Below are 15,455 nucleotides of genomic sequence, written 5' to 3' on the forward strand. Positions count from 1 at the left end.
GCTGGAACTTGTAACCAAATTTCTGACATAAAAATGAAGAATTCCCATCTCCCCGTGTTAAGTGAACAGAGCAGGAAGCAGAGGGCACCCGTTTTCACATGGCAACAGCTGGGCGGAGCACTGTCTGCCCCTTCGATGGGGCATGAACTCTCAGTTGCCATGGTTCCCTCCTGGCGCTCACTATTCATTTGTGGTTATGTGCCTGACCTCTGCGAGAATTTGAATTCGCAAAAATGTTATATGTGTATTTCTTCCCGTTGCAAAAAAATTTAACAAACCCAAGAATGGAATGAGCTATGATGCTCGAATGTAGCCTTAATGCAAACACATTTGTTTCTTCTGGGAAGTGATCACTTGTCCCTCCGTCCCTTATGGTACCCATAATCCTTTGGGATCTGACCCCACCATTCTTTTCACTGGGAGGTGACATCTGTTTCATCAGCCCTTGGAGCTGTACTGACTTGCGGCTTCCTTTGCTCGAGGGGACACAGAAAGAATCAAGATGAAATCAAGATTCCACACTTTACTGTTTCCCTTGGAATCCCAAGTTGGCGGAAGGACAGCTCGAGCCAGACTGCTGGGGATAAAAGATAACAGAACACGCAGACACCTTGCAGCAAATCCATCTGCTGCTTGCAGATGTACGAAGAAGCCAAATTCCAGCTGGTCCATGCTCAAGTGCTGAAGCCCCAAGCCACAAGCTGAATGGTGGTTGTGTTGTCATAAAATCATATCAAAACCTGACTAGTACACTTACTGTCTGTGAGACTGTATCTGTGCATGTGTGTGAGTGAGTGTCTGTGTGTGTGTATGTGTTTTCATATGTTGTGTGGGCTCATGTATGTAAAGGGCAGGGTTCAACACCAAGTGTCTTTCTTTCTCAGTGACTCTCCACTTTGTCTCTTGAGACCATATCTCTCACTGAACTTGGCGCTCATTGGTTGAGTTAAAATGGTGTCCAGCAAGCTCTGGAGCTCTGCCTGTCTCCAGCTCTCTGCTCCGAGGCCCTGCAGTGCTGTGGCCTCAGGTCTGCACCGATGTGCCCAACTTTCTATGTAGGTGCTAAGGATTCACCCTCGGGTCCTCCCTCGCCTTGCACAGCGAGCGTTTTACCAGCTCACCCATGCTCACGGCTCCCCTCTCCGTGAGTTTCAAGATGGCAACATCTATGGTATTCGTGAATGCGTTTTCTTTGGGGTTCTACAGTCTCTGCTCAGAGAGGCTACGGAGAAAGGATGTTGGACTCAGAGAGGCTGTGGGGTGCGTACTCACCCAGCATCAGACCCATTGCCGCACAGTAAGGGATCCGTAGTACCAGGCTTGATGAAGATGTATTCTAAGGAAAGGGAGAAATGAGGCCTTACGGTGTGCTCTGAAGCTCCCAATCTAGGCTCTGGGGAGCCAAGAGGACACTTCCTGCCTTCTGTCTAAGTGAGGTCAGCTCCTTTGCCTACAATCCTTCAGAGGACACTGGGAACCACACACCCTTGTAAGCCACTTGGAAGCTGGACAGAGCCAGAGAACCTCGCTAGTTTAGAGTTTGTTAAACTTTCCCCTGCCGGGATAGCTCCAGGGATGTGCAGGGCTTTGTACCATGTCTCCGCAGTCATGAAGTCCCCGGGTAACGGTGTTGGTCACTACAGGAGGATGTCCCCTCACCTGCCATTTCAGATGAGAGGTTGTCAGCCTTGTGGGGATCTGTTCCGTTCCTGATGCATTTGTTCTTAAGGTTCCCCTTAAAGAGCTGCAGGCCCACCAAGGCGAAGACGCTCAGGCAGAAGACTGTGAGGATGGTCACGTCGGCCAGCTTCCTCACTGAGTGGATCAGGGCTCCCACGATGACCTTCAGTCCTGCGGGAAGGTGACAGACATGCTCCCACATGGAGAAGTGCCCCCCAGAGCACAGGTGTACACCTTGGCCGTCCTCCTCGCTGATTACACACAGGTATGACGCTCTTACATATCCAGGCAGTTCCAAGCCTAGCTTCTCATCCACATCCTGTCATTGCCCACAGAGGCAAGTGGGCAGGGTCTGTTGTCCTCACTATGGAACCAATCAGCTGAGGCCCGGGCAACCCATCTTTTTATCACCTCAAAGCTAATCAATAAGTGGCACTCATGACTCAGCTAAAACCCCCTGTTGGGTGTCTGGGGATGAGTAGCACAGTGGCTGAGCACTTGCCGAGCATGAGTGAGACCCTGCGTTCTATCCTCAGCGCTGGGAAACGTATAATGAGTCCTGACTGTATCCCCATCCTTGTTCCAGCTGTGAGGTCACTCTTTTCACGATTTTCAGTGGGAGATCTGAGGAAGAGATCAGACCCAAGTACAGCTGGCTGCAGAGCTCCTCCCTTCAAGGAGGGATAAGGTTCATTAATGGAAATCACATCCTTTGGGGGCACAGTATCACAGACAACAGAAAGTGTTCTGACCCGGGTAGCAGTCTAGGATCCAACTGTGTCATTTTGGTGGAAGAATAATTGTCTTGGCAGCCTGCATGTGACACCCTGTACTGGGAGCTGAGTGATGCATACGATGTCATGTGTGGAAGATTGTGTGATAAACTCCACACTCCATAGCACTGAGGAACCAACTTTCCTTTGCCTCTCACAGGGGATCAACCCTTACCTGTTTCTTCTGTGCTTAAAGCCTCAATTTCTTTGTTAAATAGGCCAATAGTCAATTGTTCCTGTCCTGGAATGTGTGTGTGCATTTGTGTGTGTATGCATATGTGTGCACATGTGTGTGTGAGCATACATGTGTGTGCGCATGTGTGCATGCATGCATGTTCGTACGTGTGTGCATATGTGCACATGTGTGCATGTTCCTGTGCATGTATGTATGCATGTGCACATATGGTGTGTGTGCACGTGTGTGCATGTGCATGTACATGTGTGCGTGTGCATGTGTATGCCTATGTGTGCGCGTGGGTGTGTGCATGTGTGAATGTGTGCACGTGCATGTATGTGTATGTGCGTATATACATGTGTGCATGTGTGTGTGTGCATAGCAAAGAAAAGCTGTGGAAAAGAGTAACAGCTCTGTTGGAACAAACGAGTTGGTTAAAGTTGCTCACCTGGGATCACAGAAACAGTTTTCAGGGCTCTGAGAACTCGGAATGTCCGTAGGCCTGAGATTCCTCGGAGGTCTATCGCTGCACCCACATACCTACAGAACCGGAAGGCATTTCCTCAGGGAAAGGGCTCTGAGGTGCATGAGGCACACACAACAGGAGTTGTAGGGAAGAGCCTTGGGGGACCTAGGACAGATGCAGCATTTTCATGGGCACTGCCATCTACAGACTGCTGTGAATGCCCACTAAACCATTCACCATCTTTCTCAGAAAGGACCATTTCGAGACATGGTCTCTTGGGGTAGGAATGACGCTGAGTCTCTTCTGACCTGCGTTGGCCAGTTGGCACAGCACTGAGTCTTTGCCTTGTCCCCACGGGCATAGGACAAGACCAATTATGTTTTCCAACTCCCAGGCCATAAGACTCCACCAGAGGAAGCTGGGTTGGGGTGAGGAGGTAATCCAGACTATCAGCATGAACCCCGGGCCCCCAAATTCTACACCGCAAAGCCTACAGGAACACACACAGATCAGCTGAGGGAAACACTCACGCCAAGGTAATGACACTGAAGTCCAGCCAGTTCCACGGATCTCGAAGATAAGTGAACTCATTTAGACAAAACCCTCTTGCCAGTATCTTAATCAGAGCCTCGAAGGTGTAAATGACAGTGAAGGCATACCTGGGAGGAGGTGGAGAGAGGGACATTAAAGGGACATTAGCTCTGGAGAAGAGAGACCTCAGGAGCGTCCTCTGCCGGCAGTGAGAACTGAATCCCTGTGACTGTTCCAAGGGAAAACAAATGAACACCATCACCAAGGCGGTGAAGGAGAAGGACGGAGAGTCACACAAGTGGATAGGGCAGGAGGAAAGAGCGAGAGTGAGAGCAAAGCCTGAAGGGGGAGGGGGGAAAGAAAGGGAGAGGGGGAGGGGGGAGGAGGAGAAGAGGGGGAGGGAGAGGGGGAAGGGGAAGGGGAGGGAGGGGGAGGGGGGGGGGGGGGGGGGGGGGGAGGGGAAGGGGAGGGAGAGGGAAAGAAAGGGGAGGAGGAGGGGGAGGGGGAGGGGAATGGAGAGGGGCAGCTTGTGATATGGGCAGAGGACAAGTCAAGTGATGAAACCAGTCTCCTCCTGTCCCACTGAGAGGCCCCAAACTATGGATGCTGGAGGCTCCTTTCCCAACTTGTGGGTGTTGGAAGGTGTGGGAGAGGCACCCATCTCTGCTCTTGCCCTCGTCCTGGTACCTTCCTACTCTCTTTTCTCTTCTCACCATGCCCAGATAGCTGTGCTCCTGGTATGTGTTCTGTGGAAGAAGAGCATCTGAATTCACAGATGTTCTCTTAGCAGGGCAGGGCATAACAGAACTGGCTATCTCGAAATGGCCCCTTCTTTCTGCTGGGCCCCTTGTTGGGTTTCCATTCCCAGAGCTGAGATTGGGAGTGAGGCGATGTTTCTGGAACATTCAGAATCCTTTGATCACCAGTGGCCATGACTGTCTCACCTGGGCCACCATCAGCTCTGCCTGAAGGCCTTGCTCAAACAGGTTACACGCTGTCCTCCCAATGCCTGCTTCGGGAGGTCTAAGATGGGGATCTAGGATTAGGATGTCTAACATGTTCCCAGCTGACACTTACGTGCTGGCTGGGGGACCGCTGGCCCTGGAACTTGTATGTACACATAAATTGCACTTGACTTGGTGCTGGGGAGATGGTTTGAGTTGCAAAGTGTTTGCTGTGCAAACACAAGGATCGGAGTTTGGATCGTCAGTATAACTGTAAAACGCCTGTGCTTCTAATCCCAGCACTCGGTCAGTGGAGAGGAGGAGGATCCCTGGCATTCGCTGGCTCAATCCATGAGCTCTAGGTGCAACTAGAGGCCCTGTCTCAAAAGGTGGAGAGCAACTGAGAAGAAACTGGACACCAGCCTCTATGTGCATGTGCACACACACCAACCCATACACACACACACACACACACACACGAGTATGCGTGTGCATACATGTGCACACACAAATAATAAAACATTGAATCATAAACATGTGCTCTTGTGTGAAAAATAGGAAGACTCTTGCTAAACATGCATTTAGCTAGCTCATCCTTCCCGGAAGCCCCTTCAGAATGATGATTTTTGGAGACATAAACCCAGAAGGATAAACACAAGCTGCTCTGAAGATCCCTGAACAGTTCAGAACTCAGATGCTCAGGACTCCAGAGGGTGGGCTATGGGAGGTAGAGCAGGTCGGGCTGGAAGGCCTGTTCTAGTCTCTGCAGACCAGACTTCACCACACCCTCAGTGAGGAGTCATGTACTACAGAGCTGGACAGGACACCTATCCTCACTAACCAAACAGGAGGGAAAATGGCATAGCCTGAGGCTGTAAGAGAGTTTCAGTGGAAAGGCAGGCACCTCCTGCTTTCCTTTTGCTAAATCCACAGCTCCTGAAGATCCATCTCTGATGAACAGCTCCCGTTCATGCTCTAGTTACGTAGCTCAGGCTGGTCTTGAACTTGCGACCCTCCTATCTCAGCTCTCTGAGTGCTGGAATCACAAGTGTCTGACACCACAGCCACATGAGACACCGAATATTTAGTAAGCCAAGGAGTGTTGTGAGTTCGAGGGATGTTTGAAGTCAAAACCAAAACATGAGCAGGCACGGCGGTGCCTTCCTGCCATCCCAGCCCTTGTGAGGGTAAAGCAGGAGGTTTGAGGTGATACACGAGGCAGACTGGGCTGAACACGCGTGTAGCAAGCCAACCAATGTCGTATAGCAATGCCCTGTCTCCAAACAACACCGCCATCATGGAAATAAAGCAAACACCGAAGGCAGCCTAAGAGGGGTTAAAAGTAAGAAGGAAGCCATGAAATAAAATCCAATGAAAGGGGGGGAAAGCAACCTGCCATAGATATTTTTAGAGAGCTAAGAGATAAACATTTCTTGAAACAAGAATACAAGTCTACAAAAAAAAAGAAAAAGGCTTTAAAGAACAAAATGGAACTTCTGAAAGTGGGATTGCAAATCAAGTTTTAGAAACCTCAGAAAATAAAACCCGAAGTAAGAACGGATGGACAGAGATTGAAAGTCGGGGAGTTTGATGGCTATCGGGTCTGGAAAGAAATAGATCGGAGGAAAGTATCACAGGAATTGTTCAAGGCGAAAACTTCCCCAAATCGACAGATCCGAGTTTTTAAAACACAGGCAAGGGTTCAGGAAAATGGAAGAGACATTTAGAAGTCCCCCACCACATCAGACCTCAACAAAGTTTCAGATCATTCTGCACAGAGAAAAGCTTAACATTTCGTTTGAGAGAAGAAGAGAAAAACAAAAAGCAACAGGCTGCCTACGAAGGATCGATGTCTTAGTTCCTGCTTCACTGCTGTGAAGAGACACCAGGCCGTTCAGTATGGCACTGTAAGCACTTTTGCCTGATGAGCCATCTCGCTGGCCCCTTAGTATATACAGTTCCTGAAAGCTTTGTCAGATTACTACGGCAAGAGAAAAAAAAAATCAGAGATGCTAACAAATTCACTGAGCGAAAACCTGGAGCCAAAACCCATTTACAATAAAATACATAGTAATAAACCCAATTGAATGTGTGAGGGACTTCTATAATGAAAATCAGAGAAATGGAAGAAATCAAAGAAGATACTAAAGGATGGAAAGACCTCCCACGTTCCTGTCTTAGCAGAATTAATACTGTGAAAATGGTGGTAAGGTTGGAAGATATCTATAGAGTCGATATTACCCATCCAAATACCAGTGATGTTCCTTCAGAGAAAGAAAAGGCAAATCTTGAGTTCATGATGGGAGCACAAAAGGTCCCAAGTAGGCAAAAACAATCCTGGGATCTGAGGCTGAAGGAGGGGGCTCTGCTAAACGAAACCAAAAGCAACCTGGGAAGTATCATGACAGTAGACTTCAAATTATGCAACGGAGCCATAGTAACTAAAAATATAACATAACACCGGCAAAGAACAGACAGACTCAAGAAGAACACTCAAGAGCGAGCCCATACAACCCCATCGGACTTTTGACAAAGATGCGAGAATTGTCACTGGGGAGAGATAGCATTTTTAACGAGCAGTGCTTGGGAGATGTGTACACACGTGTGGAGGATGGAAACCAGACCCCTCCATCCTCCTGGTGCCTGGATCAACTCCGAATGTATCGAAAGACCACAAGGTCAGACTCAAACATTTGAAATTGTTACAGGAAAACGGGGAAGAGTTCTTCAATATACAAATGTAGACGAGGACTGTCTAAAAAGAACTCCGCCCACTCAAAAACGAACGCAAGTGGTGACAGTAGAGTTGTTCGAGATCTAGAGGCCTCTGTACACAGGAGGCTGGAGAGAGGCTGAAGGAGGGGTGAATCTCAGCCAAGTACAATCTGACAGGATATTAACTTTCAGAGTCAATAAAGAACCCAAAAAAACTAAACATCACAAAACCAAGTCATTCAACCAATAAAAGGCCCATCGACTGCACAGACGGCTCTCAAACGAGGAACCGAAAATGAGCTTATATGTTTGCTTTCCTTAGCCATTGGAGAACACAAATCAAGACTATGCTGAGACCTGTGTCATCCAAGCCAGTACACCGCACACACGTGGTGGCAAGGATTTGGGGGAAATGATCTCTGAACCCTGTTGGTGGGGAGTGTAAATTAATGCAGACACTTTGGAAAACAGTATGGTGGATCCTCAAAGGACAAACAGTAAGCTATCATATAATGTGACTGTACCACTCCTGGGTCTGTAACTCACAGTCAAAATCAGAGAGGTACCCGCCCATCCGTGCTTAAGGGAGCCCTGTCTACACTAAGCAATGTCATAGAACCACCCCAGGTCTTCATTATCCGATAAATGAATAAAGAAAGCGTGTGTGTGCCTGTGTGTGAGTCATGATAAAAATACGTCGTGTACACGTAAGAGGGTGTCACAGTGAAAGCCGTTGTTTTGTATAGTTAGCACATAAAATAGAATTTTTGAGAGTATTGGTGCAAATATAAATGACTATGATATGAGTTTGTACAGAAATGTCTATAATTTGTGTGGCTGAATAGTTACAATCAAAATTTAATTTTAAAATGAAGGTCAAATTTAAAAAGACTAATATTTTTCATGTGGAGAGAGTAACAGTGCCGGAGACCTCCTGAAGAAGTCTGCTCTGACCAAATGGCTGCTCGAGCGGCCAGTGACATTCTTACTGGATTTGTACCCCCCTATCCTTTTGTGTTTTCTAAATTAGAACATTTTCGCTCTGAATTATAGGCTGTTGGGAAGCATTGACGGGTATTTCCAGCTTTTCAGATCAAACAGACCCAGAAATTATAGAGAAAAGTTCTCTGTAAAGACTATGTTCAGAGTCTCAGTGAAGGATGAGGACCCGGGTCTTCACTGTGGAGCGCTGGCAGCTCAGAGCCTCACTGAGCAACTGCAGGAGCGGCGGCTCCTCCCCCTGGTGGGTGTGTTGTCTGGTTGCATCAGCTTGACGTGATTTTAAATGTATGTCCAAAGTCGGTTTTCTTAGGTAAAGAAAGCAATATTAGGTAATGGGAAATAGACTCTCTCTCTCTCTCTCTCTCTCTCTCTCTCTGTTTCTGCCTCTGTCTCTGTCTGTCTCTGTGTGTCTCTCTCTCTCTGTTTCTGTCTCTTTGTCTCTGTCTATCTGTCTGTCTGTCTCTCTCATGTGCAGTCCTTTCTTTCCACTTTGGTTTTGAAAACGCTGTCTCATCCACCACCACTGTGTGCACCAGGCTGCGAGCATCCTCCTGTCTCTACCTTCCGTCTTCTAGTAGCAACACTGATATTACAGATGGGTACACTGTGAGGTCCAGCTATGACTCGAGTTCTGGGGATGCAAATTCAGGTCTTTTCATGGCAAGCACTTTACCCATTTACCCAGCCTCTATGTGGTTTTGTTGTTTTATATAATTATTTGACACAAAGGCTTAAGTTTTTGTTTTTTTTTTTGGTTCTTTTTTTTCAGAGCTGGGGACCGAACCCAGGGCCTTGTGCTTCCTAGGCAAGCGCTCTACCACTGAGCTAAATCCCCAACCCCAAGGCTTCAGTTTTTAAAACTGGGCACCAAACCGACATGGTCATTGGGCAAGCCTTGTTCTCTGTCATGGTTGTTCTTTCCTTAAGTATTTATCTGCTTCCAAGGGGTTATTCTAGTGTCCCCCACCCCTCTCATGATGGGGCAATCCTGCTCTGTCTTTATGGCAGAGTCTGTCCATCACCTGTACTTAAGACCCGATGTTCTGGCTCCAGGATTTAGGTCTCTACTTTTTATTATACTTCGGCAAGCTGTCTTCCAGATGATGATTTTTTTCTTCTGGTAAACAGGGAAATTATGAAGGGCAATAGTAACGATGACAGATGAAACCGAACAAATGTGAACCACTGTCAGGACAGGAGAACCCATTATTCAAGATAATCCATCCTTAGCTCCTTGCTACCCAGCGGGAGCTGGATCAGTCCTTGGAGCACAGAAGTAGTCTTTAAGGACATAAATAAGGTGTTAGAGTTCACCTTATATTTTATATTGGAAACAGTGCATTATAATTCAACCACTCTGTTTTCTTATGAGTCTGCTGATTGACTGAGGACAGTGAAAGACTTCAGATGGCCAAAGAGAAATACACAGAGGATGGGATGAACTGACGTGGTCTGCAAAAGCAAATGAAGAGTGGAGTTCTCAGGAGACAGTAGGTAGAGTGCTGGAGTGACCCAAAGGGACAGTCTACGGATAACCAGCCGGCCTCAACTACAAGAATAGATCAAATGGGCTGGTGACATGAATCAGCAGGGAATGGCTCGGTCACCAAGGTCGAGGAACTGAGCTGGATCCTTGTAAACTATACAGTAGATGAAGAAAATAGACTCCTGAAAACTGACCTCTGACCTACAAGCCCACACGGGAGGGGTAGGGAGAGGGAGGCACACACATAATAAATGCTTTCACATATTAAATAAAGTCCAAGCTAGCAAATTGAGTCCAGGCCAGGATGAGCTGAAAAACAGACAATTAAGCCCATTCATGTAACCTACTCTATTGATAAACATGACAGTTCTGATAAACAGAAAAATACTGATTAAACAAAAGTCACCCATTCATAAAAAAAAAGTTTGCCTTTCTGATTCCTGGGATGACAGAGACTTGCACCAAGAGCTCTAGGTGTGCCTGGCAAATCATACCTTCTTGAAGATGAGAACTTCCTTCTTTCAGGGTAAGTCTTCCCTGAGGTCAACTGTTTCCCAGAACATCAATATAACCAGGCTACCAAAGACAGCTCCAGTGCCTCTCTGTGAGTCCCAGGGCCTGAGGAGGGTGAGAACCTTCCACTAATACTTTTTCCTCAGTGTAGCTCTCACCTCTTCCTGATTCCCTTTCTAGCACGTTCTCCCTCTTTAGTTCTTGTGAACATAAGAAGAGATTAGAAGTGGACTCCATATGTCTGTCTTGCCCAAGCAGATAGGCAAGCAGAGAGAGATGGGGGAGGGGAGGGGAGAGGAGGGGAGGGGAGGGGAGAAGAGAGAGAGCTCCCATTAGCCAGCAGGTAATAACTAATGTTTCAGAGACACACACTGGGAAGCTAAGACAAGAGAAACACTGTATCTATCAGATAGAGTGTATCAAGGACAAGGCTAGTCCCTTGGCTTCTGTGTCCTGACTGGCTACAATTTCTTTTCTTCCTAAAAACAGTACACAATATGACATTTGGGGCCGGATCTATTCCAAGGATATGTATTCTCCTCTTTGGTCCCAGCAACAAACGACTAATGGTGTCTAGCTCGCACTCTGAAGGTCAGAGCTACTCTGCTGTTTCCACAAGGCCAAGGGCACTCAGCCTTGTCCCAGGCTGGAACCAGAGGATATAGTTGTCTCTTTTCAAAGTGGGTTTATAGACGAAGTTATGTAAACAGTTCAGTTAATATGGAGTTTAATAGAGAATGTTCTTAATAATCATTGGGAATGAAAATTGATACAGCTTTGGAATGTGACTTGGCGATACGGTAAAAATTGAAGTTGTAGTGGCTGAAGATGTAGCTCGGCTGGCAGAGGGGATGCCCGCGCCTGAGGTCAGTCCTGTGAACACGGGTTGGGGAAGAACATACGTGGAATCCCTAGCACTCAGGAGTTGGGGGCAGGCCAATCAGACATTCAAGGCGACATAGAGGGTTCAAGGCCATTCTGCAATACATGAGACCCAGTCTCGAAAGAAAAAAAAATAATTAGATTATATGCCCTTCGGTCCAGGAACACCGATTTCTAAAAACTCATCTCTCAAATTTTGTTACATTAGCTGTACAAAGAAAGATACGTGCACAAGACTATTCATCAAAGAATTAACCATGTCACAAAAATATAAGGACTCTTAGGGTGATTAGAGCTTATCATAGCGAATAGTTCAATTCAGCCTCTCCTGGGCGGAAAGACCCATCCATCCAACTTCTACAAAACCAACTGCTGCTGAGATCCTCTTAGTGGGATTTCACTGAATCTATAGATAAATTTGGGCAGTGCTAACGATTTAATAATAGCAATCTTCTCATCCATTATCACAAGATACATTTAAATTTATATAAGTAGTTTAAATTTCTTTCAATAATGGTTTTTCATTTTTTCAGTACAAAGATTCTGGGTGTGTTTTTACAGCACCATTTGAGTCGATACACCCCGCTCTGCTACTCCCCTCTTCTCCTTGGGTTACTAATTTCTGTTCGCCTTTCATTTGCTTTATCATTCCTCTAACTCTATGCCAGACTCTCTGGCCTCCGCCGATGTTAAGATGCCACACTCCCGAACCGTAAATCGCCTCCCGAGCCCTTAGAGGCTCTGATTAAATTTGTTTTTAATCTTTTTGTCCCTAGTGTTTCTGCAGCTTTAGTTTGTAATTGTCTTTCTTACGAGAGTTCTCTAAGAGTGCTCTAAAGCAACCGGGTGTAAAGATCTCCTCTGCCCCCGGTCCAGCTTCCTGCCATTTTCTAATTTTATTGCAGAATGGCTAAAGAATTTGTTATTCGTTACTGATGCTTTGTGGACTTTACTGGGATGGCTGTTTGTTTTGTTTTGGGATGGGCTATTGTGAGGTTTACTTGTATGGCCTTGTGACCTAGATAGCCTGCAATGAAGGAACCAGAAGCAGCCTATTCCTATCCCCTCTCTGTCTTTACGGGCTTTTTACATGGTATCTGTTACAGGCAAAGAGAAATGCCTTTGGGTCCTCTAGTAGCTTTTTCAATCACTTTCACATTTGTTGATTTGTAAATAGTGTTCCTGCGTCATTCACAGAAGGCTTTAACTTGCCTGTGTTTAGCGTTCAGTGCCATGTTTCTCTGGCCTCCTGCCTTTTGCTGTAAATGCCATTTTCTCTGATCATGGCTCCTGCTAGCTTTCTTCTGTCCTGGTCATGGCTCTGCCTTCCTTACTTTGTGTCCTTCCTTACTTCTTTGTCCATTCTTTTGTTTGTTTGTTTTGAGACAGGGTCTTATGTAACCCAGACTGGTCTAGAACTCCCTATGTTGCTCAGACTGGCCTTGGGTTCCTCCTCTCCCTGCCTCAGCTTCCTGAGTGCTGGGGTTGCAGGTGTGTATTACCAAGCCTGGCTTTCCCCCATTCTTTAATTTAAACATCTCTGTATCTTGCTTGTGGGGAATGTAGGTGTATGCCCACGTGTGCACACGTACATGGAGATCAGAGGTCAACCCTAGCTGTCATTCTTTGGGGGTCTGGGGACCATCCAATTTGAGGCAGGGTCTCTCACAGGCCTGGAACTTTCTAGGCTGACTGGTCAGTGAGCTCCAGGGGTCTGCTTGTCTCTGGCTCCCCCGGCACTGGGATCACAGAGTGTGCTGCCACATCTGACTTTTTAGATACTTTTTAGATACTTTTAGACACTTTTAGATACTTTTTAGAGTTGGTAAATAAAGAGAGTGGGGAGTCACTTATCACCACAAGACTATTAAATCAACAATTTTTGCATTTATTCTACCTGTTCCCCATACCTACTCCATCTCACCCCTATATGCATGTGGGGGCAGGCAGAGGACCAGCTTCCCAGTGTGTTCTCTCTCTCAATTTAGTGGGTTCTGGGGTGAAACTCAGGTCATTGGGCTTGGCACCAAGCATCCTTCTCACCTAGCCATCTTGCTGGCCCCTGGTCTTTTGGACTTCTCCCTTTAGGGAAGCAGAGGCCTGTGACTGTCTCTTCCCCACATTCGTCTTCTTGCTGCTCTGGGTGTTTCTGTTTGTGTCCCATCAACTCTTCCTGGGAATCTGAAGCTTGCAGTGGGTAAATGCCAGAGTCTCGTGTCTCTCCGTCTGCAGCGTGGCTTGAGGACAGCCGGCCTGTGCAGGGCTTGTCATTTCTCCACTCCCTTTTGGTCTCCCAAGCTTGTTTACATCTCTTTGCCTGGGCTGCCTTCACTCCTGCCTGTGTTCTGGTGTTTATTCTGCTCTTACACCCATGCTGTTGCTGTGCTGGCCTTGTGAGAGAGGATAAAATATATGCATCCTGTCTTCTGTGTTTAACTGCAGTCCCCAGGTGATTCCCAAAGGACTCACACTCTCTCTCTATCTGAGAAGAGAAATGCTCGCACTACAAGTTCCAAAGGACAGAAAATCTAAAAGCAATATCATCTCAACCCTATAAAATATGAGCTTTATAATTTACCCAGGCATTGTATTCTGGTTTATATTTTATAGCACTCGTTTATGCACTGCTTATGTATTTTGAATTATTATTATTATTATTATTATTATTATTATTATTATTATTATCATTTTGTTTTGAGACAGTCTCACTCTAGCTGAAGCTGACCTGGCACTCCTTACACAGATCAAAATTGCCTTGAACTTGTCACAATCCTCCTGTCTCAGCCTCCCGAGTGCTGGGAATATAGGCTTATGCCCCCACTTCAGAGTACAAATCGTTTTGCTTTTAAAGCATCTCATAAGGAGTGCACAGACAGTAAAGTCATCACTGTAAATTGAAGGCTTTGCTAATCAGTCGAGTTGGAAATGTCATCAACTGGGTGGCTTGGACAGCAGAAATTAATTTCCTCATGATCTGGAAGGCTGGACAAGGTGCCCTTCTGGCTGTAGGTGGCTGCCTTCTCCTGCATCCTCACAGGTCATGGAGGGAAATGGTTTTGCATCCTTGTTTAGCAGACAAATTCTATTTGCCACCCTAACCCTAACCCGGGCAACCTCACAGATAGCCTTGGCCACCTCCTTGAGGGCCCTTGGGTAGTAACATAAAGTGTCTGGGTCCCAACTTACCGATCTGCGGACAGGGCACAGTTCTGTGTGATAGCTGTCTGTGTCCCAAAATGGAATGGCTCAACGCTTTGCAGTCCCCACCAGATGATACTCTCCTCTGTCTCGGGGCTCCTCTTACAAGTTCTGCTTCTTCATGGCTTATTTCACTTCTATTTTTAGCCCCTGTTAGGCTGTGGTTTGAAAGTGACCAGGTGTGGTGACAAATATCCGCAGTTTCAGACCTGACCCCAGCACTTGAGAGATGTGTCTTACCGTCCCATGGTACCAGGAGGGACACAAGTTCAAGGCTAACCTAAGGCACATAGCATATTCGAAGCCAGCCTGGGCTTCGTGGCACCCTGTCTCAAAAATAAAACGTATTTTGCAGATTTAATTCCTTTCACATATTTTAGATTATTTGTTACATAGTTATGAATTAACTTGTATGTGTGTGCATATATACACATAGGAGTGCATGCGTGTCATAAGGTGAGTGAGGGTCAAAGGACAGTTTATGGAATCACTACCTGGGTCCCAGAGACTGACCCTAGTTGGGTCAGGCAGCGGGTGTCTTTAATCATCTCACCAGCTGAAAGTTCATATATTTCCAAGGTGGGTGTTTGGGGGGTAACTGGGATTGGATGAGATCACAGGGGTGAGGTCTGTGTGGTGGCTTCCTAGGGGACAAAACTGGACTGCCATGTTTACTCTCTCCTTGTGCTGTGGTGCAGCAGGACAGCCCTTTTTCAAAGGTCACACAGGTGCTAGCACCACAATGATCTTGGATTCCCTGCCCCTCATAACTGTGAGTTAGCAAACATGATTCACAGATTACTATGCCTCAGGCATTTTGTTACAGCAGGAAGAGTGGACTAGGTCCCAAGTGTAACTGCCTTCCTTGCCTTCAGGCCCTGTATTAATGGAATCATAGTTATAGACTCCTTTAGTTTTGGCCAATGTTCTGTGCTCATACAGACTCGAGGTTTATCTACATTCATGTTACAAATTATCCAATTAAAGATATAACAAACATTTGATGCACTGAATGGTTAAGGACATTTGAGTTATTGACTGTTTCATTGTAAGTAATGTCCACAGGCGTCCTCAGGGCTGGGTCTTGGTG

General features: G+C 46.5%; 1 protein-coding gene across 1 annotated transcript in view; it reads right to left on the reverse strand.

The window, feature by feature from the left end:
- Positions 1-15,455, reverse strand: part of Scn10a (sodium voltage-gated channel alpha subunit 10) — a 112,742-nt gene that overhangs the window by 61,649 nt on the left and 35,638 nt on the right. Inside the window, exons 5-8 of the mRNA XM_032909574.1 lie at positions 3,625-3,753; positions 3,077-3,168; positions 1,660-1,851; positions 1,273-1,336 (exon numbers count right to left, since the gene is read on the reverse strand). Coding sequence (XP_032765465.1) covers positions 1,273-1,336; positions 1,660-1,851; positions 3,077-3,168; positions 3,625-3,753 — 477 coding nt within the window. The remainder of the gene's footprint in view (positions 1-1,272; positions 1,337-1,659; positions 1,852-3,076; positions 3,169-3,624; positions 3,754-15,455) is intronic.

Source organism: Rattus rattus, chromosome 8, assembly GCF_011064425.1.
Source record: "Rattus rattus isolate New Zealand chromosome 8, Rrattus_CSIRO_v1, whole genome shotgun sequence".
NCBI classification, from domain to species: domain Eukaryota; kingdom Metazoa; phylum Chordata; class Mammalia; order Rodentia; family Muridae; genus Rattus; species Rattus rattus.